The sequence below is a fragment of the Dipodomys spectabilis genome, unplaced genomic scaffold (assembly GCF_019054845.1).
Source record: "Dipodomys spectabilis isolate Male_0828 unplaced genomic scaffold, ASM1905484v1 ptg000003l, whole genome shotgun sequence".
NCBI classification, from domain to species: Eukaryota; Metazoa; Chordata; class Mammalia; order Rodentia; family Heteromyidae; genus Dipodomys; species Dipodomys spectabilis.
In genome coordinates, this window is record NW_024870680.1 from 3,741,157 (window position 1) to 3,768,767 (window position 27,611).

Genomic DNA, 27,611 nt, shown 5'->3' on the forward strand with positions numbered 1-27,611 from the left:
CTTTAAGGTGAGAATAAGCCTTCTACAATGGCCAGCCATACTTCCCTCAGACAATACATTAATTACCAAATTATCAGAGAGTGGAATATCTGGATGATAGAATGTTTCATCTGAAGGTCTCCACGGGAATAACATCCCTGAAGGCCCTGACAAAGTCCTCACATATCATCCATTAGAAAACTCAATCCGGACTTCTCTGAGTCTGAGGGGAACAGCTTGGCCTACCTCTTTAGTATCCACACAGCCTTTAAGAAATGTCCAGAAAACATCCTTACCCCATATTCCAAGACAGAGGAATTTTACCATTAGGAATTATCTTGCATAGTCAGGCACTCAGAAAATATTTATTATTGACATTATTCATGACAGATGAAAAAATAGGAAGTTTCTTATACAGCAGCTGGCACAAAGCTAGATCCTATTCCCAATCCCTGTGGCCATGGATTCATGTCCCAGAACAATTCTGACACCTCCACTGCCATCAGAGAAGTTCAGAGAATAGGTAGGGATTGGAGGAAAGCAGGAGGGGACAGTGTGCCAACATGAATTCACTAAGAGATCTAAAACACCTAACCTGAAAAAAAGATCTTTTCTTCCTTTGAAGTACAAATATACAGTTTTACAATCATTCCAAACTTGTAAAAGGTGCTTCCCAGGAAACACAAGTTCAAACTTTAGAGTTCTATACAAGCAATCGAGAGTCGTGGATGAATTTGCTCTTGGGCCACACATTGCTCTGGCCCGTGTTGGAGGTACGCCTCTGGCACCGCATACAGCGTGGATACTTCTCACACTGATCCAACAGGAATAGCTTGTTAGAAGCCCTTGGGAGAGGAGAGAAAAGGCAACAGTTAGCAGGTGTTCCCCAAGTTCTAGGACACATACACACACACACACACACACACACACACACACACATCACCTGGCCCCTGCTTTCAAGGCACTTAGAACCCACCTTTGCTCTCTCCCTGCTACCTGGAGCTTTCCCCATATCCTGGCATTCCCTACTTCTAAATCTATCTCTTCTTCTCCACAAATCAAAATCCTTGGCTTGGTACCTTCAAGTTATCTGATTCTGCCCTCCTGGCCCAGCCATACTTCCCTCAGCTCCTAAGAACACACAAAGCCCAAGGTCACACAGCCGGTGATGGTGACTCCAAGCCTCTGTTGGTTACTGTCTTACCATGTGGATGAACCTCTACCTCCCCCGTCCTGGGATAGTAGCTGAGAGGGAGCTGAAGCTATTAACCTGCTAATTAACAATTTAACACCTATAAGGAGCTAAGGTAGACTTGCAAAGAAAAGTATTAGGAGGCTGGAGCCTCTCCAAACAAGTCAAGAGAGAAGGGAAGGGGCAGCAGTAACTAATTTTCCACTTAGTTCTTCCTGGATAAATAGCCTGTGAGTCCTGGTGTACTTCCCAGCCTGTCAAAATTTTTTAATTTGCTATTGTTATTATAAAGGTGATATACAGAAGAGTTACATTTAAATCAGTCAGGAAAAGAATACATTTCTTTTTAGACAATGTCACTCCTTCCCTTGCTCTCTCCTAGTTCCTATCAACATTTTTGCATGGACATAACTGTAGAAAATCAAGGACAGTCTTAAGGAAAAAGACTAAACAACCTTGTAAGCAGGTTCACTGGTAATACTGACAGAGTAGTTTGTGTGAATCTTGTTTTAGTTTCTCTTGGTTTTATTTTCACATCAACTCCTTCCTACTTGCTGCCTATTTTAGTCCTTGTACCTAGCATGACCTAGCTTAGTGTTCAGGCACTGGTGGCTCACATCTGTAATGCTAGCTGCTCAAAAGGTGAGATCTGAAGATCATAGTTCATAGCCGGCCTAGGGAGGACAACTCATGAGACTTTTATCTCCAATTAAGCACCAAAAAAGCTGGAAGTAGAGTACTAACTCAAATGGTAGCGTGATAGCCATGAGGGAAAAAAAAAAAAAAAGCTCAAGGACAGCACCCAGGCCCTGAGTTCAAGCCCCAGGACTACCAAAATATAAAAAATAAAAACCTCCATGATGGCCAGGCATCAGTGGCTCACGCCTGTAATCCTACTTCTCAGGAGGCTGAGATCTGAGGATCGAGGTTTAAAGCCAGTCCGGGCAGGAAAGTCCGTGAGACTTTTTTTTTTTTTTTTTGTGGGTCGTGAGCCTTGAATTCTGGGCCTGGGTACTGTCCCTCTGCTCTTCAGCTCAAGGTGAGCGCTCTACCACTTGAGCTACAGTGCCACTTCTGGTTTTCTGGTGGGTTATTGGAGATAAGAGTTTCACAAACTTTCCTGCCCAGGCTGGCTTTAAACAGCGATCCTCAGATCTCAGCCTCCGGAGTAGCTAGGATTACAGGTGTGAGCCACCGGCGCCCCGCTGTGAGACTTATCTCCAATAAACCACCAGAAAACTGGAAGTGGCGCTCAAGTGGTAGAGTGCTAGCCTTGAGCTGAAGAACTGAGGGACAGTGTCAAGGCCCAGCGTTCAAGCCCCTCAACTGACAAAAAATAAAATAAAATAAAAACCTCCATGACAACAAAAACAATGAGGAAATGAGGATGGGACAGTAATCTTTGGTGCCACAGCCAAACACAAAGGAAACACAAAGGAGACTGACTGATCAAGAAGCCATCCAATTCTCACCATTTAGCCCAAAGTCAAGCCCAACAGTGAAGAAGGTAAGGAAGATGGCCAAGGCAGCTGACATGGGCTGAAGTGCTATCTTCCTCACGGCAGAGCTATGCCACATGCTCTCTTTCTCGGCTATATTTCCCTTCTAATATACTTTTCTGTCATCTTTACTTGTATTTGCTTCTTGCCTGAATTCTTCTCTTGCCATACAAGGACCAAGGTTGTTCAGCTGCCCTAAACTTTCTGGTAACATATTCGGTGCATTGGTCAGTGAATTAGGGATTATCTTTTTCTGATGTGGACTCATTGAATGGTTACATATTTGGGTGCCATGACTGGGATTCCCTGTTGGAATGATTACATTTGCTTACCACTCCAAACTATTTCTTGTGTCTCATCTATAGTTTATCTTTCTGTTGGGTAAACATTGTTCTAGATCTAAACAACATCTTTCTGGGTTTAACCTCATTACCTTTACCTGTTTCCCCTCAATGAACAAATGGCTTTACTGTCCAAATTCCCTTGCTCTTCCCATTGTTCTTCTCGAGCACAAACATACCCACTACATACACCTTTTTGACCTATTTGTCACATCATTCCTCAGACTTTCATAGCTATTAAATATGAGTACCATTCATTACAAAGAGAGAAGAGAAAGACTTCTAAGAAAATCTTTTTAAAACAACCCAAAATACAAAAACCTGAGATCCAGAAAACCAAGGGATATCAAGAGAGTAGAACAAATTCTTTTACAATAACTTTTATCCATGATAAAAAAAAAAAATTAGTTGACAAGCTGGGCACCAGTGGCTCACTTGTGTCATCCCAGGTATTCAAAGGGCTGATATCTAAGGATCACAGTTCAAATCCAGCCTGAATAGAAAAGTCCAAGAGAGTCTTATCTCCAATTAGCCACCAAAAAGACAGAAGAGGAGGTATGGTGTAGTGGTGTAGAGTGTCAGCCTTAAGCCAAAAAGCTAAGTGAGACTGTGAGGCCCTAGGTTCAAGCTCTACTACTGGCATACACATACACATACACATACACATTGGTAACTGGCCATTTAAAGTGTTGTTTTGGTATTAATTTCAAGCTTGGTTTTAATAATTTGTAGCCTTGGTCTGTTCCATCGGTGAGATCTTATCTTATATTTGGGAAATATTTCCACTTTGCCCTGTCTTATTTTAACCTTAAAACTCCTGTGTCACGTGTAGAAAACTGAAGTTAGATCTTTATAGATCACCCTGCACCAGAATCAACTCCAAATGGATCAAAGACCTCGAGGTAAGAGTAATAACCTGAATATATTAGAGGAAGTGATAGGGGATACACAAGGGCTCCTTGGCACAGGTCAAAACTTCGTAAATAAAGATCCAGAAACACAACAAATCAAAGAAAGGCTGGATGAATGGGATTGAATTAAACTGCAGCGCTTCTACATGGTAAAGGATATAGCTAGCAAGATAAATAGGAAGCCCACAGATTGGGAGAAGATCTTCACTAGCCATACAACCGACAAGGGCCTCATTATCAAAAATATACCTAGAGCTCAAAAAATTAAACCCCCCCAATAAAAAATCCTCAGAGAAACAACCACCCGTTAATAAGTGGGCTAAGAATTAAAAAGAGACTTCTCTGGAGAGAAAGTAAGACTAGCGCAGTAGACACATGAAGAAATGTTCAAAGTGTCTGGCTATAAAAGAAATGCAAATCAAAACTACATTGAGATTCTACTTCACCTCAATTAGAATGGACATTAACAAGAAAACAAATAATAACAGATGCTGGCAGGGATGTGGACAAAAGGGAACACTACCATACTGTTGGTGGGAATGTAAGCTGATTCAACAACTCTGGAAAGCAGTAGGGGGGTTCCTCAAAAGACTAAACATAGAACTCCCTATGATCCAGCAATCCCATTCCTGGGCATTTATCCAAAGGATCACAAGCAAGGCCACACTAAAGCTACCAGCACAACTATGTTTATTGCAGCATTATTTACCATAGCTAAGATATGGAACCAACCCAGATGCCCCTCAGTAGATGAATGGATCAAGAAAATGTGGTATATATACACAATGGAATTCTATGCTTCCATCAGAAAGAATGGCATCACCCCATTCATAAGGAAATGGGAAGACCTGGAAAAAATCATATTAAGTGAAATAAGCCAGACTCAAAGAAACATAGGCTCCATTGTTTCTCTCATCTGTAATAATTAGTATATGTCTAGGGTAGTCCTAGCAGAGGGTCACAATCCTAGCAGAGTATCACAATAACTCAATAGCTATGTACATATGACCATATAAAATGACACTAATTGAAATGAACAAGAGGGCTTTTTCATTTTTGTAGGGGTTTTTGTTTTGTTTTAATGTACTGTGTGAAATTTATTTTTTCTTTCATTTTCTTCTTCCTTTGGTTTAGCCCCTGTTATCACTGTTTTTGATTTTGGTATCCTGTGTCTTATATATACATTTATCTGATTTGGGGAAGGGAAGGGGAGTAAAAAATGGTGAGACAAAGGACAACAAGTGAACCAATACAACAATGATACTCACCAGACTAGACTGGAAATGAACATTACAACTTGGGGGAAAGGGTAGTCAGAGGGAGGGAAAGTGGGAGAAAAATGAGGGAGGGGGTAATAATGTTTGACAAGAAATGTACTCATGGGCTGGGAATGTGGCTTAGTGGTAGAGTGCTTGTCTAATATGCATGAAGTCCTGGGTTCAATTCCTCAGTACCACATAAACAGAAAAAGCCACTTGAGCACTGTGGCTCAAGTGGTAGAGTGCTAGCCTTGAGCAAAAGAAGCTCAGGGACAGTGTTCAGGCCCTGAGCCAAGCCCCAGGACTGACCAAAAAAAAAAAAAAGAAGAAAGAAAGAAAAAAGAAAAAATAGTTAAGAAATGTGCTCATTACGGTGCTGGGAAGGTGGCTCAGTAATAGGGTTAATAGGGTGTTTGCCTTGCATGCATGAGGCCCTGGGTTTGATTCCTCAGCAACACATAAGCAGAAAAGGATGGAAGTGGTGCTCTGGCTCAAGTGGTAGCACTAGCCTTGAGCTGAAGAGCTGAGGGACAGACCTAGGACACAGAGTTCAAGCCCTACAACCAACAACAACAACAAAAAAAAACCCAAAGAAATGTATTCATTACTTATACAACTGTTTTCCCTCTGTACATCACCTTTACAATAAAAGTAAATTTAAAAAACAGGAAAAGAAAAAGAAAAAGAATCTCCTGTGTCAGCTTTGTCAGGCAATTATTTATTTTCCCATTTTATAAATAAATATATGACAAAAGGTTTAGCTGCCTCTCCAGACTTGGTGTTAATTATCAAAGGTAAGACTGTGTCCTAGATTCCCTTACTTTGGATTATGTAACCTAAACACATAGCTGGGGAGCAATCATTGGATCCCTAATGGGTATCTCACTTTCCCAATTGTCAGTCTTACCTCTATCTGACACCTTGACTCTGCTCTTAAATGCCATTCCATAAGCCTTAGAAGTGCTCAGATCAGAAACACACATCTCCTTACTTCCAAATAGTTCTTCCCGAAGAGAATCCTACCTTCTACAAGGTAAAACCACCCTGAGCACAAAGGGTTGAGCAGACTGGTAAACATAAGGCCTGTGACACAGCACTCTTCCATCCCTTGCTCATTACAGACATGACTAATCAATTACAGCAGAAGATCACAGACTTGCTCTCTCCACAAAATTTTCCACTATAATCAACTGGATTTAGTACATGAAATCTGTCTGCCATCCCAGAACTTCTTGCAGTCCCAGAACTTCCCTTGGCAGTCATGTCTCACCTCTCAAAAGCCCTTTCCTCCAGGTCCCGCTGCTTCTTCCTGGCGGCGTTTCTGTCCCAGTCCTCCTGCAGGCATTGGTTAATTCTGTTCACTTGCTCCACTTCAGCAGCTCTGTCTGCCAAACGTCTGCAGAGGAAAAGAGAAGCCTGGTTCTATTTATAATACTTGGAAAGACATGCAACCCCTTTCTCTTTATTTAAATTAAGCCAAAAACCTTCCAGGTTTGTTCACTATGCTTTGAAGAATATTAAAAATCATGAATGGGCACATAGTAAAACTCTTAGCTGTTAAATAAATTATAGGTCAAGGACCTTTTCATCTTTACTTCTGGTTTAAATTAGTAGGATTGAAACCTTTTTCCAATTAACAGCATCTTAAAAGCTATTAGATTCCTTTGAAGCTAATTTAACTCATCTGAATAAACATTCCAAATTGATTTGCCATACTATATATTTCATGTGTGCACATACGCACATGTGCATGCATGCATGCGTGCACACATGCTGGTACTAGGTTTTGAATTCAGGGCCTGAAGCTCTTTCCCTTAGCTTTTTCTCCTCCAAGGCTGAAACACTACCACTTTTGAGCCACTCCATTTCTGGCTTTTTGGTGGTTAATTAGAGATAAGAGTTGCATAGACTTTTCTGCTAAAGCTGGCTTTGAACCACAATCCTCAGATCTCTACATCCTGAGTAGCTAGGATTACAGACAGGTATGACCCACCAGAACCTGATATATATTTCCTATTACTCTAATCTCTCAACTGTCAGTTATCAGTTTATTGGTTGCTAAGGCATGCTTGCTTGTTTCTTGTTTTGTTTTATTGTTGTTGCTGCTGTTGTTATCTTATAGCACAGCCTCACCTTAAACTTGAAATTATCCTACCTCAGCCTCCTAAGTGTTGAGATTACAGGTATATACTACCATATCAAGCTGTTATAAGCAGACAATATACAAGATAAAGTACAGGCATAAATGAAAGTCTAGAAATGGGGAAAGAAACAGAAGCTAATATGCCCAAGAAAAGGAAACAGAGAAAATACTTAATATTGTAAAGAAATGAGGGAAAGTGTTTGGCAAAAGCCATGTCATCAAGAAGTGACTGCAATGACTGCAATGGAATAACTACAAGTACACTATCTCATAACCCCTAGTGTGCTTCCATCACTGGTGTTCAAATGCACTGCTATGCTATTGTGACTCACTGCATGCCTGATTCAAATTATTGAACTGCATCTAGTTCAAGCCAAAATGAAACATTTACCCTCAGTTCTCATTAAAGTATGGAAGGAGTACTCTTAAATGTGATGGCTGATTTGGCCTACTCTGGGGTGTTAAGATGACAACAGCCACTAGGTGTCAGGATCCTCCAATACAAATCAATACTGTCCTCCACCCACTGCACTTCTAAAATGGCATAACCTCTTTTCATCTCACAACCGCAGATTTAACCACCATCCTATTGTGTGGTTACTAGAAAGATTAAATGACAAGATAGAACAGAAGAGTGGTTCACTGGCTGAGAGATACCTATTTTTTCACAAGCTTTTCCTTTGCTTTTCATAGTTGGTGGGTATTTTTTTTTTGGTGGGGTGGGGGGGAGTGAAGGAGGAGTTGTGCCAATTCTAGGGCTTGAACTCAAGGATTTGAGCTCTTGCTTGTTTTGTTTTATTTTACCCCAACAAAGCTGGCATCCTACCATTTGAGCCAAACCTTTGTTTCTGACATTTTGCTGGTTAACTTAGAGATAAGTTGCTCAGGTTTGTCTTCCCAGGCTGGTTTTGAACTGCGGTCATCAGATCTCAGCTTCCTAAATAGCAAGTATTACAAGTATGAGCTATCAGTGCTCAGCTCATACTTTTTGTCTTTTAAAAAAAATTCTTAAACAGTTATTTTGGGTTACATGTTGTACAACCAGTCTGCAGAACTCTTTTTTTAACTGCAAAACTGAAAGTGTACACCTATTAAAGAACTCCTTTGCCCCTTATCCAACTCTTGGAAACCATCTTTCTTCTTTCTATTCCAATGAATCTGACTTCTGCATACACCTCATATAAGTAGAATCATACAAGATTTGTTTGGAGACTCACTTGTTTTACTTAGCAGAAAGCCTTCAGAACTTATTTATGTCTCAGAATTTATACCTTCTGGATATGCATCCAAAATAGCTTAAAGCAGGATCTTAGATACTTGCACATCTATGTTCACAGCAGTTCTATTCTTTTTTAAAATATAATTTTATTGCTATTATTAATGTGTTATAAAGGAATTATCATTTCATAAAGCAGCTCTCTGCTTTCTTCTTCTTTCTTCTTCTTCTCTTCTTCTTCTTCTTCTTCTTCTTCTTCTTCTTCTTCTTCTTCTTCCTCCTCCTCCTCCTCTTCCTCCTCCTCTTCCTCCTCTTCCTCCTCTTCCTCCTCCTCTTCCTCCTCTTCCTCCTTCTTCTTCTTCTTCCTCCTCCTCCTCTCCCACCCCCCTCTTCCTCCTCCTCCTCCTTCTCCTTTTTAGTCCGTCACAGGGTTTGAACTCAGGGTCTGAGTGCTGCCCTGAGTTATGTTGCCCAAGGTTAGCTCTCTACCACTTTGAGCCACAATTTTACTTCCAGTTTTCTGATGGTTAATTGGAGATAAGAATCTCACAGACTTTCCTGCCCAGGCTGGAAATCCTCAGCCTCCTGAGTTAGGTAGGATTACAGGCATGAGCCACCAGCACCCGGCTGCTCTATTCTTATTAGCTAAGAAGTAGAAGAAGGCCAAATATCTATCTGCAGGTAAATAAACAAATTTCTATATATTTTTTTTCCAGCCATACAAAAAAAAGATTTCCTGTCATTTGTGACCGTGTGAATGGAATTGACAGTGTCATGTTAAATGGTAGAGCACTAGCCTTGAACCCAAGAGCTGAGGGACAGTGCCCAGCCCCAAAGTTCAAGCCCCATAACTGGCAAAAAACAAACAATTTTTTTTATTGTGAAAATACTCAACAGAGGAGTTACAATTACATGGGCAAGGTAATGAGTATGTTTTTTCTTTTTTTTTTTTTTTGGGTCCGGTCGTGGGGCCTGAACTCTGGGCCTGGGCACTGTCCCTCAGCTCTTCAGCTCAAGGCTAGCACTCTACCACTTGAGCCACAGTGCCACTTCCGGCTTTTTTCTTTTTGCTTATGTGGTGCTGAGGAATCAAACCCAGGGCCTCAGGCATGCAAGGCAAGCACTCTACCACTGAGCCACCTTCCCAGCCCATGAGTATGTTTCTTATCAAGCATCATTGTTGCTTCCTCCTTTGTTTCCCCTTCACATACCTCTCCACCACCACCACCCCACTCCCCGCCCCCAGCTAAAGTTGAAAAGTTCATTTTTCAACCTAATGTCTTGTATATCTCATTGTTGCAATGGGTCCACCTGTATCCCTATTTAAACAACTTGTTTTTTCCCTTCCCCTCCACAAATTATACCAACATCAAATACAGTGAAAACAGGGGTTATACTGTGGAGGAGGGACAGACAAAGCAACAAAGAAATCATCTTGTAAATATGTTAGAAACAATCTCAAGAAAGAAAAAAACATTTGAGTCCTTATCTTGGGGTTCGTTTCACCTAACATCAACTTATCTGACCTTTTCTGCTTCATTAGTAATTGCAAATAAGGGAAACCATGGGACCTATGTTTCTTTGGACCTAGCTTACTTCACTTAATATAATTTTTTCCAAGTCTTTCCATTTCCTAACAAATGAGGTAATGTCATTCTTTCTGATGGAGGCATAGCATTCCATTGTGTATATATACCACATTTTCTTGATCCATTCATCTACTCAGGAGCATCTGGGTTGGTTCCATATCTTAGCTATGGTAAATAATGCTGCAATAAACATAGTTGTGCTGGTAGCTTTAGTATGGTCTTGTTTGTGGATCATTTGGGTAAATGCTCAAAAGTGGGACTGCTGGGTCATAGGGGAGCTCTATCTGGAGTCTTTTGAGGAACCTCCATACTGCTTGCCAAACTGGTTGAACAAGTTTACACTCCCACCAACAATGCAGTAGGGTTCCCTTCTGGCCACATCCCCTCCAGCATCTGTTGTTATTAGAGTTCTTGATTCTAGCCATTTTAACTGTGGTGAGGTGGTATCTCAATGTTGTTTTGATTTGCATTTCTTTTATGGCTAGGGAACTTGAGCATTTCTTCATGTGTCTATTGGCCATCCATCTTTCCTCTTCAGAGAAGTGTCTCTTTAAGTCTTTAGCCCACTTATTTATTGGTCAGTTGTTTCTTTGAGGATTTGTTGCTGGGAGATTTAATTTTTTGAGTACCAGGTATATTTTAGATATGAGACCCTTGTCCGTTATATGGCTAGTGAAGATCTTCTCCCAATCTGTGGGCTTTCTATTGATCTTACTAGGTATATCCCTTGCCATGCAGAAGCTCTGAAGTTTCATGCAATTCCATTTGTCCAACCTTTCTCTGATTTATTGTGTTTCTGAGTCTTTATTAAGAAAATTTCAACCTGTGCCAAGGAGACCTAGGATTTCTCCTATTCCATCCTGTAATGTTTTCAGAGTGTCTGCTTTGACTCCGAGGTCTTTGATCCATTTGGAGTTGATTCTGGTGCAGGGTGATATAGAAGGATCTAGTTTTAGTTTTCTATAAGTGATTAACCAATTTTGCCAGCACCATTTACTGAAGGGGCTGTCTTTCTTCCATTCTATTTTTTTTAGCTCCCTTATCAAAGATTAGATGGCTGTAGGTCTGTGGGTTCATTTCGGGGTTTTCAATTCTATTCCATTGGTCCTGAGGTCTGTTCTTGTGCCAGTACCAAGCTGTTTTGATTACTATGGCTTTGTAGTAGAGGTTGAAATTTGGTATTGATATTCCTCCAGCACTGTTCTTCCTGTTCAGGATCGCTTTTGCTATTCGGGGTTTTTTATGATTCCATATGAATTTTTGGATTGCCTCTTCTATTTCTTTGAAGAATGAGGTTGGAATATTGATAGGTATCGCATTGAATATGTAGACAGCCTTGGGAAGTATTGCCATTTTCACGATGTTGATCCTTCTAATCCAGGAGCATGGGAGATTTTTCTACTTTCTAAGTTCTGTTTTGATTTCCTTACAAAAAATATTTTTATTAATTTTACTACCAAATGACTTTTTTTGTTGTTCAATCTTGGAGCTTGACCTCAGGACCTGTGCACTGTCCCTGAGCTCTTTTGCTCAAGGCTGGTAGTCTACCATTTTGAGCCACAGCTCCACTTGTTTTTTGAATGGTTAATTGGAGATAAGAATCTCATGGAACCAGGATTTAAACAAGATTTTGACTGCAACTCAGACAGCACCATATTTGAGGAATCATCCTGAAGAAGATCTAACAGGCAACCACAAACCTCAGGCAGAAATGACATTGGAAATTGCTTAAGTTATCAATGATGGCTAACATTATTTTTTTTATTTTATTTTACATTTTTGTCAGTCTCGTGGGGCCTGAACTCTGGGCCTAGGCACTGTCCCTCAGCTCTTCAGCTCAAGGATAATGCTCTACCACTTGAGCCACAGCACCACTTCCAGATTTTTCTGCTTATGTGGTTCTGTGGAATCGAACCCAGGGCCTCATGCATGCAAGGCAAGCACTCTACCACTGAGCCACCTTCCCAGCCCCGATGGTTTACATTATTATGAATGGGATCTATGCACAATCTATGGACAGAAGAAGATGAAAACAGCCATAAAGGGAATGGTTTCTGGCTAATATTTTTCTGCTGGTGACTTGTATGTTAATGCTTGCATTTTGTTAACTGCCTGATTTACTTTATGAAATTTTGAATATAAATAAATTACTTCTAGTTCAAGAAAAAAAAGAATCTCATGGGGACTTCTCTGCCCAAGATGTCTTCAAACCGTGATCCTCAGATCTCAGCCTACTGAATAGCTAGGGTTACAGGTGTGAGCCACTGGTGCTCGGTAGGTACCAAGTGACCTTTTTGTTTTATTTTGTTTTTTTTATGTTTTGAGGTTTGTTTTTTTTTATCAGTCAGGGGCTTGAACTCTGGGCCTGGCACTGTCTCTCAGCTCTTTAGCTCAAGGCTACTGCCCTACCACTTGAGCCACAACGCCACTTCCAGTTTTCTGGTGGTTAATTGGAGATAAGAATCTCATAGCCTTTCCTGCCTGGGCTGGCTCTGAACCTTGATCCTCAGATCTCAGCCTCCTGAGTAGCTAGGATTACAGGCATGAGCCACCAGCACCTAGCTTTTTCGCTCTGTGTGTGTGACTTATTTTAATCTAATGTTTAAACAAGAAAAATAAGAGAGTGGGAGGGAGGAGGGAGAGAAAAAGGAGAGAGGAGAGAGAGAGAGAGAGAGAATTAAGGCAAGTATAAACAGTTGATAGGTTTGTTTGGATCACACTGACTAAATTATTCCATCTGAAAGGAGTGGCCTTCATTTGTTACAAAGCATATCTTGAGATGGACCAGAGAAAGGCCAAGGAGTTGGAAAAAAGTAACAAAAGTAAGAGAATCTTCTATAGACTACATTGTAGAGAATACTATAGATCTTATAGGGTAATTTATATCCATTAAGGGACAGAAATGAAAAACAAGGATCTGTCCTATTCAGAAACAAGGATCTACAACCAATGAGAGAGCACTTAGATCACAGGTATGGTCTTGCTCAATACAGTTTATATATGCTCTTGTACACATAATCTCATTTCATTCTCACTGAAAAAACAAATGAGGCAAGTGTGATTGTCTTCATTCTCCTATAAGGAAGATACCTCTGACACCCAATATGTGATTTGGCTCAGGATATACAGTGTGGAAGTGAGAAAATTTAACCCTCCTAACTCCAAGTCTTGGAGATCAAATTTCTAGCAATTAGAAGTAGAGGAAGAAGCTGCAATGATCTTAGTAACAACCGCAAAGGGTCTCAGGTCAGGCTGGGGAAGACAAAGCCACAAGGAGACAAGTGGTAGCTATCTAACTGCTATAAAAAGAAGGTGAAAAGGAGACAAATGTTTTACAAAGATTGCAAGCTTTAAAAATTCACTGATAAAGATATCTTCATTCTCCAGGCTTTCAAAACTCAACAGTAAGTAAACAAATCAATTTTTGTTTTTAATGAGCGGGGTTTGGAGATAAGGCTCTACATGGTAAAATGAGCTTAGTATTCACAGGGAGGCCCTGGGATCCATCCCCAGCCAAAGATTTGAACAGATGCTTCAGGCAATCCTAAGAAGATACGCAAAGAGCAAATATCACATTTAAGGTGATGTTCACCGTTGTAAGCCATTAGAGAAACTGAATGTAAATCTAATTTAAATTAGATGTAAATTAAAGCATAAAACATCACTATACACCTTTTAGAATAGCTAAAAGTCAAACATATTCTTACCCTATCCCAGCCATGTCATTCTTGGACATTTACTCAAGAAGAACTATGTATACATCAAAGCATTACACCCAGTCGTTACTACAAATATAGAGTAACTGGGTGCCAGTGGCTCTTGCCTGTAATCCTAGCTACTCAGGAGGCTGAGATCTGAGGACCGTGGCTCAAAGCCTGTCCAGGCAGGAAAGTCCATGAGACTCATCTCCAGAAAACCAGAAGTGGCACTGTGGCTCAAGTGGTAAAGTGCTTGCCTTGAGCTGAAGAACACAGGGACAGCACCTAAGCCCAGAGTTCAAGCCCCAGGACTGACAAAAAATAAATAAATAAAGAGTAGTTTTATTTTAATAGCCAAAACCAAATCTGTCCATTAACAGATGAAGGAATAAACAAATTGTGGTACCTATGTAATGGATTATTACCTAACACCTAAAAAAATAGAAAAATATTCAGTCATTATTTTGATACAACACTTTGTGACTGAAAGAAACCAGACAAAATAAAGAACATATACATGGTTCCACCTGGGAAATGCAAATTAACCTGTAATGAGATGAGATCTGGGAAAGGGTAAGAGGCAGAATTGCAAAGCAGGACAAGGACACTTTTGGGGTGATGGTAATGTGTATTTTCTCAATTAGGGTACACATTTCATGAATGGATACATACTTTCAGTGCATGTAGTTTATTGTATGTCAATAATATTTCAATAAAGTTGTTTTCTTTTGTTCTGATTTGTTATTCACTTTATTATTAATATTTTAAATTTCATTCATGCTTTATTTTTATTCTCAGTAGGAAAGCTATGCTTTCCCTCAGGCATGGTTTTGCTTTCACAAATCTTCTTAGGCTGCAACCATCTCTCTTCCCCAGCACCAAAATACCTACACAGCCTTTCAGGATTATTAGATTATAATCTTTTAATCTGGAAACTGTTTACCTTGTGATTTCAAAATAAATAAAATAGCATGCTCAGGCAGAAAACTGGAGCAAATTCTACAGACTCTCAGAATCATAGCACAGGAAATCAAGTCAAAGTCATGGGCATAAAGTGAACATATAACACACTGTACTTTGCCTAGCTTTGACTCTCAATGACCACACTACTCCGTCATCACTCTCCATGAGCAGAGAATCTACTGGAGCTGTTTTCACAGTCATCTTTTTTTTCTTCCCTTTTGTAAAAGCTTTTTTTCTCTTTCTTGCACTAGAAAAAAACGTGCAGAATCACTGTGCCTTGTATCCTAAATCAATAAAATGGGCAATAATTATCTGTGGGATGTCAGCTATAAAGATAATCTCAAGCAAGAATAATCTCACCAATTTATGCTACTTTAATTAAGAATTATTATAACAATGTATAATCCAGAAACAAATGGAGAATTATGCTGCCATTTTAAATTCAGCACAGCTTTTCTTTCAGTTTCCTCTCCTTATAATAGTAATCACTTCTCTTTACCAAACATTTACTCTGAGTCAGCCAAGATGTTGAGAGAGCCTTTATTAGCCCTAATTAACAAGGAAACCAATGCCCTAAAGTCACATAACCTAGCTGATACACCACAATCAGTACAGTGGTAGAAACTGACCCACCAATCAGAATAGATCCTGGAAGTGGTCTGAAGATCTCAGGTTATTCACCCTTAAGGTAAAAGTTGGTGGAGAGATGGAACAGAGTACAGGGAGGGCAGTGCAAGCACCGAGAAGAACTTGGGGGATTGAAGGATAATAGTTACCTATCAATGAGTATGAAAACATTTTAGTATTTTAGGAACTACATAGACACACAAGTTTATACATCTTAGGCACATACAACACTCTATTCTATAGAATGAAGTATTTTGTTTTTAACCAGAATTGAAGTCTTGTTTTAACCACTTCCATTCCCCTCTACCAACAACCAAACTCTACCCTATTCATCATGTCTGCCATTATCTAGTCTTCTGGACCTAATTGGTATAGAACATAACAAATCTATGCACTATCTTACAAAATTTTTAAATTTTAATTTTAAAATTGGGATTTTCTATTTTACAAATACAACTGCATTCAAGAAGAGTGGATTCCTTTGTACAGAAGTCTCTTTAGGAGTCCTGAACACCTTGATAATTTTGGCTCATCAAATATTTGAGAATTGCTCAACATCTACAGAGAATAAACTGGAGTGGCAATCAGAGGTAGAGTTGGTGAGGAGTAGAAAGGGATGATGAAAAAGCTAGGTAGGAATCTTGGAGATGATGCAAGACTGAGAGCCAGTCAGGATCCTTAAAAATTCCCCACTGGTAGAATGACTTATTGGGCATTTTAATAAACTAGATGATGTTGGAGGTTTAAGTTTAAAGATATGTGTATGATATGAAGTCCTCCTCTGCCAGCCTCACCCCTTCTCTACCACCTTCTCAAATGGATGAGAAGGTTAGTGGATGTTGAGAGATGGCCCAACTATCATGTCCGGGTCTATTTGAGCATGTCACTACATTTGTGGTTCATATGGTAGTTCCAATGGATAGTGCTATTGTGGCCATCTATTGTAAGAAGTTGCACTGATTGGGCATGTAACTCAGTAGTAGAGTGTTTTGTCTACCATGTCCAAAAACCAGTGGAGTTCAATGTTCTGTAAAGAAAAGGAAAAAGAACGTGGGGAGACAAAAAGTGAGATGGTGAGGGTGTTTTTGTTATTCATCTAGTGAGTTTTTCTTCATAGGATAAAACTAGAGTAAGCATGTAATGGGCTTCGAATAATGTCTTGCAGCAGTAATGCCTCTGTATCGTAGCTATTATTCTTCTCTGACATAGAGAAAAACAAGGAAAAGGAGAAGGTAAAGTCAGAGAGTGACAGAGAGATTAAAAGAAGAAGAGAAGGGATGGATTGGGGGAATCAAGTGTGTCCTTACTCTCTGTGTGTCCTCTGAAGCATCTCCAGATCCCGCCTCTGCTCCATCAGCTGGTTCAGGATGATGTTCTTCTTGTGTATAGAAGCTGCTTCCAGCTGGTGCTTCATGCAGTTCTGTTCTTTCATTCGCCTTTCTATAAGGTGGTCAATGTCTTCCTTACCAAAAATGGGCTCAAAGGAGTCTGGCTCAAACATAGGCAACTGGGAGGGTTTGTTTTTTACCTGGAACAAGAACACACACAAGGCATATTATAATTCTTTCAGGGAATAAACTTTATATTCAACTCTATAACAAGGTATCCATATCTTACAGAAAAGAATAAAGTGCAGGGCTGGGAAAGTGGCTCAGTGGTAGAGTGCTTGCCTTGCATTCATGAGGCCCTGGGTTCGATTCCTCAGCACCACATAAGCAGAAAAAGCTGAAAGTGTTGCTGTGGCTCAATGGTAGAGCACTAGTCTTAGGTGAAGAGCTGAGGGACAGCGCCCAGGCCCAGAGTTCAGGCCCCACGACCAACCAAAAAAAAAAAAGAATAAGGTGCTCAAAACTTACTAGATGCGGGGGGAGGCTGGGAAGGGACGTGAAGGGTAAACAAAGGAGGAGGCTGCAATGCTTGATAAGAAATGCACTCATTATTTTGCCCATGTAATTGTAACCCCTCTGTACAGTATGTTCACAAAAAATAAAAATTAAAATTAAAAAAAAACTTACTAGATGCATAATGTACTCAAATATGCACAGCATGCTGGGATTTATACTAACAAAATATTAGTGAAGTACTACATGATTTTACACAGTATTCTAGACACTCACATACAGTGAGACCAAAAGAAGATAGTCTTAGACGAAAATCACAAGTGCCTCTTCATATGTATATAAAATGATATTCATACTGAAGCGTACTCCAAAGATATGGAAATGAAGGACTTTTTCTTAATTTGTTTTTTCTTTTTTAATGACTCTGTATTCTTTACCTTATATATGGCATATTCATGTGCATATCTGTGAGAGGGGGGAAGGGCACAGAATCAGGGATAAAGGGTGAAGAGTGCAGCAGTGTAGCACACTGGACATTGATGAAAGTGAACTATGCAATTCATGTTGTGGAGATGGGAGGGAAGGAATGGGAGACAATGAGGGAACAGACGACACTATGCAAAAAGAAAGATACTTTTACCTGACATATATAAAGGTAACCCTGTTGTATCACCTCTAAAACAATAAAGTAAATTTAAAAAAAATTGTCCCCTTACCTGTGCATCCAAAGCTCTCTTGTAGCACTGTGTTTCTTCCATCTTGTCTTTTAAATATTTGGCTCTTTGTTTAGCAAGTCTGGCATTTAAGAACAAGAGAAAGTGTATGAGAGAGTTACTGAGTCCTTAATAATGCAAAGTAACAGTCAAAAGATGTTCAGTAAGTATTAATAGAAATGTGAGTGTGATAAGTCAGATGTCAGTGGCTCACACCTGTACTGTAATCCTAGCTACTCAGGAAGCTGATATTGTAGGATCTTGCTTCAAAGCCAGCCTAAATTAAAAAAAAAAAGCCCATGAGACTGTTATCTCCAATTAACCAGCAAAAAGCCAGAAGTGAAGGCACAGCTCAAGTGGTAGGGCATTAGCACTGATTGAAAAAAAACAAGTAAGACTGAGAGGCTCTGAGTTTAAACCCCAGTATCAATACAAGGAGGAAGAAAGGGAAGGGAAGGGAAGGGAAGGGAAGGGAAGGGAAGAGAAGGGAAGGGAAACAGTATATAATATAAATGATATTGTATAACTGAAACAATTACAAACTATTATTTTCATTGTTCTAATGAAAAGCCTGCTAACTATAGTTAGTTTGCTCAGTTGGTTACAGTAGTGGAGAAATTATTTTCACACAAAACCCATTTTTCAGAGCATATCTGACTGGACTTACTCCTCTGTGAGTTGAACTTGTTCTAGGCGGTCCATCACCTCTCTGTTTTGTCTTTGTTTTATTTCCTTTTCCCGTCTTTTTTCCATTTGTTTCAGGAGAGCTTGGGAATATTCTTCTTGCCTAATAGCATTAATCTCAGAACTAAGGGGCCGTTTATCAAATAGGAAGGATTTCTAGAATGAAAGAAAAGCAATTCATTGCTTATACAAACAAACAACCAAATAAATAAATCAGACCAAACTTGGGCAGAAAATACTTTTGTTTTATTATTGTTGTGGTTGTTTTTATTTTTGTGCCAGTCTTGGAACTTGAACTCCTGGCCTGGGTGCTGTTCCTGAGCATTTTTGTTCAAGGCTAGTGGTCTACCACTTGAGCCACAGCTCTGCTTTCAGCTTTTTGATAGTTAACTGGAGATGAGGGTTTCATGGCATTTGCTGCCCAAATGAGCTTCAAACCTCAATTCTCACATCTCAGTTTCCTGAGTTTTCAAGATTACAGATGTGAACCAACTGTACCTGGCTGGAAAATATTTCTTAATTTCTAACATTTTTCCCATCCCTCAACATGTTGACCAGCTAGTGTCAAGATAAAAGGATCAACATAAGAATGTTTCAGGGCAAAGCTGAGCTCACACTGCATTGCTGAGACAGAAGGAAAAAAGAGCCCACAGAGTTGGTCCTGAAGTAGAACTGACAGCATGTAATGGAGCTGCATGTTGTAATTGCATGAATGTATGCAGAATTCTGAGTTTGTGCAACAGCATGAACAAGGACACAGCAGAGGGGAGGGGAGGAAGACTTGCACATCTACTATGGGTCTGCCTTTCTAGACACTGGAGATCCAATCATGTTAAGGGTAGAGATCTTCACTCTCATCTAGCCTACATTCTGGTCAGGAAGAGAAAGGTAATCAAATCACTTAGGGTTATAATGGAACTCTTACCACAGCAAGTAACAGTGTGGGAATAGCACTACGTTGTCTGGTTGTTAGGGAAAACTTTTCTCTGGAGAGGGATGAATCATACCATACACATAACATGTGTAAGCGCATGTGCGTGCACACACACACACACACTTAAAACACCAGGGGATCCTGTGTCCCTTCCAAAAGGAACCAAGACAGTAAATGAAACAGGCCTGGTCAGTGAGCAGAGGATGGGCTTTAAAATCAAGGCAAAATGAGCAAGAAATGGAAGTTAAGGAGCTCAAAGAAAGGTAGAGGGCAATGGTACAGGGTCTAATAGAGCAAGCAAGTTTAAATTTCATTCAAATTCAATGGGAACACTATTAGAAAAACAGGATGGTGGTATGTTTGGGATAATAGTTTTTATTGACCAACATAGATTGTAGGAGAAGCTAACCAGGGAGTGTGGCAGATTTTCAGTGTAGAATGTAGCACACTAGAGCATGCTAATATTAGTGTTAAGGAGGTTTGAAGAGATATTGGAACATATTTTAGAGGTGAAAGCAAGTGAATGGGTAAGTGGTTGGATACAAAGGACACAGAAAAAGGAACTGGAAATCACTCCTGAACATGGGTTTGTACAATGGCTTGCTGATAATGTCTCTTTGGCTCTTTTTCTTTTTTTGTGCCCATACTGGGGCTTGAACTCAAGGCCTCATACTCATACTTCCACTTGGTTTTTCTACTCAAGATTGATACTCTACACTTGATCCATGCCTCCAGCCTGGCTTTTTGCTGGTGAGTGGGAAACAAGAGTCCCGTGGGCTTTTCTGTCTGAGATGTCTCTTAACAACTCAAGTTTCCTGAGTAGCTAGGAATAACAGGTGTGAGCCACCAGCACCCAGCTACCTAACTCTCTTCCAATCTCTCTGAGTTAAGTGCCTCTCTTACTTGCTCATGTAGAGCCCTTTTAAAAGATTTATCATAGCAGTCAGTTTATAAAACCCTTAGCTTTTTGAGCGTCTGTCTTCCCAACTAGACTGAGATCTCTTTAGAAAAGGAAATTTGTTTTTCTGGCTGCTAGCACAGTGGCCATAGGAACTCAGTATACATCCCATGAGGAATAAAGAAAATATTTTATTATATTTATAAGAAGACTGTAAGACTGCCTAAATAGTAGTGTAAAAGGATAAATAATCAGGTAGAAATAAAAGTAGACCATAATGACTGCAAACATTAAAAACCAAGCTGTGAAAGCAGTGGCTTACCTCCAGCTGAAGCTGAGCTTCTTCAACTATAATGCACATACATATCCGTTGGGATTTTATTGTGATGTAGATTACCCACTCTGCAAGTCCAGGGTAAGGCCCCAGATGTTTTGTGATGCCAGTACAAATCAGTGATGGTATGCTACAGGTTCTCCCTTTAGATCCTAGGACTGGACTTCGGTATACTGTCCTATCCTAGGACCTGGCTGATAATGTCTATTATTAGCAAGCGCTGTCATGACTAATACTAAGAACTAGGTTGTGAGTTTTGATGGTGTACAGGTAGACACAACAGCCCCTGCCTTGGAAAAAACTTTTGCCAGTCCCCTTTCCAACTCTGCCACTTAAAAAAAAAAAAATCACACAACCTGCCAGGTGCCAGTGGCTTACACCTGTAATCCTACCTACTCAAGAAGCTGAGATCTAAACATCTCAATTTGAAGCTACCCAAGCATGAAAGTCCATGAGACTTTTATCTCCAATTAACCACCAAAAAAAAAACCAGAAGTGGGACTATGGCTCAAGTGGTAGAGCATCAGCCTTGAACAAAAAGCTCAGGGACAGTACCCAGGCTCTGAGTTCAAGCCCCAGGAATAGTGCATGTGCACACACGCATGCACACACACACACACACACACACACACATACACACATACAATCTAAGTAGATAAATACAGATTATAAATTAATTCAGAAACTAATTAGAGACAAATAAGAAAAGGATGAGTAAAAAAGAAAAATACAATAAATAATTTTGCAATATTCTTGAAAGAGGATGAATACAATCAAAATGTTGTTTGCAACAATAAAAACAGAACTGAAATCTCTTTAAGTTGTTTTAAGGAAGAGGGAAAGGATGGTGCGCCTCTATCAGGAGCTTCAATTGATTAGAACATATTATACACATTTGAAAATGTCATCATGAATCTCCCTGTGAATAATTCACATAACCTAATAAAAATGCTAAAGAAATAAAATGCCATGACTTGGGACACAGTGAGCAGATCCAAACTTTCCTAGGTGGGACAACTGTGAGCAAGAGAAAATATAAAGGAATTCTTACATAAAATTCAGGTTTCTCATTCTTGTGATTTCTTATAGCTTCAGCAACTCCAAGATTATAGGCAGCATTTTTCTGATTTTGTTCTCTAGCAGCCAGACTTTTCATCTGTTGCAAAAGAATTTTTTAAATTTTAAATTACATATTAAAATTGAATGTTTTAATTTTTTCGCTCTATGACATTAATGTAGTTGTGCCAACATGGAAACCCATTTGGAGGTAATGGTATTTTCTGATGTCTTTATAGATTTATAGAAGTTGACTAGGAGAGGTTCGTATTTCCTATTCTTGGACTTCAGACACTACCATAACAAAGAACTTGAGCAGAAATGAAATAGTTTATCACAAACACAGGGAAGGGCAGTAATGTCAGACTGGAGACCATGGGAATCTGGACAAAACAAATATAAGAGTGTCATTCTGTCCTTTCTTGCTTGAGATAGGGCTTCAGTGGGGAAAACATCAAGCCCACAGGCCACATAAAGCCCAAGAAATCACTTGGTAGAGAATGGGGCAGAAGCATGCCTCTGAACAGCTACCCTAAGCCCATCTGCCATTTTAACTCTGGACTTTGAACCTGTAAAGCAAAAGATCTACAGTTTAAGCCACACACCCAGCCTTAGTTATTATTCTTGTAGCACCTTTCAGAGCTATGATTGTTTCCCATATAGCTGGGACCACAGACACATATCACCATACCCAGATCATTTGTTGAGATGGGGTCTTGCTAACTTTTTTTGCATAGGCTAGTCTCCAACGGCAGTCCTCCCAATTGACCTCCCAAATAGCTGGGATAATAAGCATGAGCCACCACCCAGACTTGAAAAGTAAAACTCTGAGCTTACAACTTTTCATAAATCAAAAATAAATAATCCAGCAAGTCAATCTTTAAGATTCAGTCTAACTGAAGGGAAAAATGCGGGTCAACACTCATCTACACAGATATTCACCCCCAAATTGTTGGTTACTAATGAAAAGTCTCACAGTTACAAAACAGATCAGCTATGTTGCAGGGCTAGCACCCAGGAATGCACTGATGGAGTTCAATCACCAGGATCTACTATCCCATATAAAGTGATGGTGATGCAATACCTGGCACTGGTAGAAAGCCTCCTGGTCTTTCAGCGCCTGGTACTGCTGCATGAGTTGCTCATCTTCTAGCTCTCTCCTCCTCTTCTCCTCACCATAGTACAAAGGGAAATTCCGCTGTGCTCGTTGCAAACATACATAGCACATTTCCTACAATCCCAAATTTGAGGACAAATTTATTTCTTACTTTGTATTTTTTTTAAATGTGTGTAGGTTCTGGGGCTTAAACCCAGGGCTTCACTTTTTTTGCTCAAGGCTGGCACTTTACCACTTGAGTCACATCTCCACTGTTGGTTTTTTATTGGTTAATTGGAGAAAAGTGTTTTTTGAACTTGTCTGCCTATGCTGACTTAGAAGTGAGATCCTCAGATCTTAATCTTCTGAGGATTTAGGATTACAGGCAGAACCATTAGCATCTGGCTTCTTTGCCTTTACATTCCCTCCCCAAATTCTCCCAGGATTGAGTATGTGAAGAAACATACTTTATAAAAGCACATATTCAACTTGTAAATCCTAGCTATTCAGGAAGCTGAGATCTGAGGATAGCAAATCAAAGCCAGCCCAGGCAGGAAAGTCCATGAGACTCTTATATCCAGTAAACCACCAGAAAACAGGAAGTGGCCCTGTTGCTCAAGTGGTAGAGCACTAGCCTTGAGCTGAAGAGCTGAAGGACAGCGCCTAGGCCCAGAGTTCAAGCCCTATGACCGAAAAGAAAAAAAAGTACATATTCAGCCACTCACCAGTGGTTCATGCCTGTAATCCTAGCAACTCAGGAGGCTGAGATCTGAGGATCACAGTTTGAAGCCAACCTGGGCAAAAAAGTCTGAGACTTAAGCCAGAAGTGGAGCTGTAGCTCAAGTGGCAGAATGCTAGCTAGCCTTGAGCAAAAGGTGCTTAAGGACAGCGCCTGATTGAGTGAGATTATTAGAATACATTGCAAACATGCCTGGAAATACAACAATGACATCCTCCCTCCCTGTATAATTAATGGAAGTTAATTTTTAAAGTGAGGAGAAAAAAGTATATACTAGTGACAATTAGCAAGATGAGATTTGTAGTGAGTCTCACAATTCAAAAAATAATAATAAATAATTACTGAATTCTCACTAAAATTGAAAATGGCAACTGGGAAAATTAGAAGGTTCCCCCCTCCCCCCCACACACACACACTATTTCTGTTAGTATATCTTGACTAGTAGATAGATTAATCACATGTTGGGTCATTATAGCTCATGAGCTTCAACCATAAATTATAATGAAGAAAGAACAATTCCCAGAACTCTCCTTGAGAAAAAGAAGTGAGGGAAAGATTCAGAGTGGGATTTATTTGAATACACTCTACCTGTCCTGCTTTTTTATGATCTTGGCAAGCTGAGACTGGAGATGTTCTGAGTTTCATACTGTCATTTTTCAGACTAACTGGAGACAATACTCTGTAAGAACAATGAGACACTGAATAATTTTTAGTGCACTCTGGCCTGAGGAGCAATGGAGATGTTAGACATAAGAATGAGCAGCACACACAGCACAGTGTATCAGTGGGTTTCTTCAAAAGCTTTGTCTCAAGGTTAAGAATCTGTACTTTGGCTGGGAATGTGGCTTAGTGGTAGAGTTCTTGCCTGGCCTGCATGAGGCCCTGGGTTCAATTCCTTGGTACCACAAATCAAAAAATAAAATCAATAATTTTTTTAAAAAGAATTTGAGGGACAGCACCTAGGCCCAGAATTCAAGCCCCATGACCAACAAAAAAAAAATCTGCACTTTGTGTCATAAATATGCTGACTTTGAATCTCAATTTATAAGCTTACTGACAATGGATTAGCTATGGAAACTTAGAAATTCTGTTACCAATTTGAGAGATAAAGATAAAATTTACTGGGGCTGGGAAGGTGGCTCAGTGATAGAGCGCTTGCCTTGCATGCCTGAGGCCCTGAGTTCGATTCCTCAGCACCACATAAGCAAAAAGAAAAAAGCCAGAAGTGGCGCTGTGGCTCAAGTGGTAGAGCGCTAGCCTTGAGCTGAAGAGGTGAGGGACAGCGTCCAGGCCCAGAGTTCAGGCCTCACGATCGGACCTCCAAAAAAAAAAAGATAAAATTTATTCATCTCACAAAAAATATATGAAGGTACTTTTCTAGACACAGGAAATTCAGTGCAAATAAAATACATGAACACACACACACACACACACACACACACACACACACACACACACACACACATACACATCTGTCATAGAATTAACATTCTGATGGGTACTTGGGAGGCTGAGATCTGAGAATTGCGGTTTGATGCCAACCCAGGCAGGAAAGTTTGTGAGACTCCAACAAATTCAGAAAAAGCCAGAAGTGGCTCAAGTAGTTGAGCGCTAGCCTTGAGCACAAAGAGGCTCAGGGACAATGACAAGACCCTGAGTTCAAGCCTCAGGACCAGCAATAAATAAATAAATAAATAAATGTCAGAAACAAGATAAATATGTGAATGTTGTCATCTATCCCATGATGATAAACACCATCCAATGCTGGAGAAATAGTGAGTCTAGTAAGTCCCAAACTGAATGACCAGAAATCTTTCACCAAGAAAATGACATTTCAATTGATACCTAGAGGCAAGGAGAGAGCAATAATAGAGATTACCAAGAGAAAAGACTTCCTAGGAGCCAGGCACCAGTGGCTCATACTTGTAATCCTAGCCATTCAGGAGGCTGAGATCTGAGGATAACAGTTCAAAGCCAGCCTGGGCAGAAAAGTCTATGAGACTCTTACCTCCAATCAACCACTGCCAGAAAACCAAGAGTGGTGTTGTGACTCAAGTGATAGAGCACTCACCTTGAGCTGAAGAGCTCAGGAACAGCACCCAGGCCCAGAGTTCAAGCCCTACGATTGACCCAAAAAAAAAAAGGAGAAGGAGGAGGAGGAGGAGGAGAATTCTAGGAACTGGAGGTGTGGCTCAAGTGATAGGGGACATGAGTGAAAAGCCAAGTGAGGGCACAAGGTCCTCAGTTCAAGGCCCAGTACCAGAACAAATAATAGTAATAGAGGCTTTCCAGCTAACCAAATGAATGCAAACTCTAAGGTGGGACTATGTCCGTGTTCAGGGTAGAAGTCAGAGGAGGCATGATCATGCACAACTTTAACTCCGAGTGACAATGGGAAATATTATGGAACTTGAAATGATCAATGATATCATCTAACTTACACAGGATGACTTTGGCTATGCTGTTGAGGGAATCAACCGAATATGGACAACAGTTAGAGTAGGAGAAGCATTAGGAGACTGTCCCAATAACTCAAGAGGAAAAAAAGTGTCTGGGCCAGGTGTGGCTACAGTCTTGATGTACATTGAGGCATAATTTGCAGGCAAGATGCAAGGCCTTTTGTGTCCTCTCCATTCCAAGGAGCATATGTGGGCAGTACTTCCTGCCCTTTGGATCTCGAGGGTAAACCTGATCAAATCTTGTCTTTCTCCTGACTTTACACAGGCTCCACACCCTGTCAGAAAGCAAAACCTGGGACCCACCAGGTAGATACAGTTGCCAGCATTGCTCAGGCAACCCAGGGCCAGGATGTAAATATTAATATCAATATTTTCTCCAGAGTGTAGCCTGACAACTTGTCAAGACGATCAGATACCAGAAGAAAAATGTCTACACTAAAATGAATTGGGATATGGGGAGAAGAATATGTCAACAATTTATTGTATATATTAAGAAAACTAAGGGAAAGGGTAGGTCAAAGGTGGGTGAAAATCTTGCAGATGCATTGTATACATTAAACTGCTTTGTTAAGTGGCAAAAAGAATTCAATATATATCCTATAATATTAAGAAAAGCGAGGGAAGGGTTGGGTTGGGAGCGGTGGGTGAGAACGTTGAAAGGAGTGACACTGATCAAGATGCACTGTATTCATAAACTGCTTTGTTGAATGGCAGCTCCTTTGTACAACTACTTTAAAAGAATAAAAATATTTTTAATTTTTTAATTTAAAAAGTTTCTGTATTCCAGATTTTTTTTTTTTGTTTTTTTTTGTCGGTCATGGGACTTGAACTCTGGGCTCTTCAGCTCTTCAGCTCAAGGCAAGCGCTCTACCACTTGAGCCACAGTGCCACTTCTGGTTTTCTAGTGGTTTATTGGAGATAAGAGTCTCATGGACTTTCCTCCCTGGGCTGGGTTTGAACCACGATGCTCAGATCTCAGCCTCTTGAGTAAATAGGATTACAGGCATGAGCCACCGGCACATAGCTCTATTCCAGATTTTAAAAATGAATTCTTAAAACTGACTCCTTTTACAACTAATGCTAATACTAATTTAAACTTAACTAATATTGTAAATATTTAAACAAGTTAAAAAATAAAATAAAAACTGCTGCTGAGCACCAGTGATTCACATCTGTAATCCTAGCTACTCAGAAGGCTGAAATCTGAGGACTGTCTTTCAAACCAGCTGCAGCAGGAAAGTCCATGAGTCTCTTATGTCCAATTAACCACTGAAAAAAAAACAAATGTGGGGCAGTGGCTTAAATGGTAGAGTGCCAGTCTTGACTGAACCCAGGCCTGAGTTCAAGTCCCAATACACACACACACACACACACACACACACACACACAGGCAAACTGCTAAGCATTCAAAGTACTGCAGAACCAAGAGTTACCTCTGTT

At 40.1% G+C, this 27,611-nt stretch overlaps 1 protein-coding gene across 1 annotated transcript in view; it reads right to left on the reverse strand.

The window, feature by feature from the left end:
* Window positions 1-567: 567 nt before the first annotated feature.
* Ccdc81 (coiled-coil domain containing 81) overlaps window positions 568-27,611 on the reverse strand; it is a 48,408-nt gene continuing 21,364 nt past the window's right edge. The window contains exons 8-15 of the mRNA XM_042689564.1: window positions 24,301-24,391; window positions 22,962-23,108; window positions 21,873-21,977; window positions 18,639-18,811; window positions 17,975-18,053; window positions 16,725-16,945; window positions 6,452-6,577; window positions 568-824 (exon numbers count right to left, since the gene is read on the reverse strand). Of these exons, the coding sequence (XP_042545498.1) occupies window positions 683-824; window positions 6,452-6,577; window positions 16,725-16,945; window positions 17,975-18,053; window positions 18,639-18,811; window positions 21,873-21,977; window positions 22,962-23,108; window positions 24,301-24,391 (1,084 nt within the window). The 3' untranslated portion in view covers window positions 568-682. The remainder of the gene's footprint in view (window positions 825-6,451; window positions 6,578-16,724; window positions 16,946-17,974; window positions 18,054-18,638; window positions 18,812-21,872; window positions 21,978-22,961; window positions 23,109-24,300; window positions 24,392-27,611) is intronic.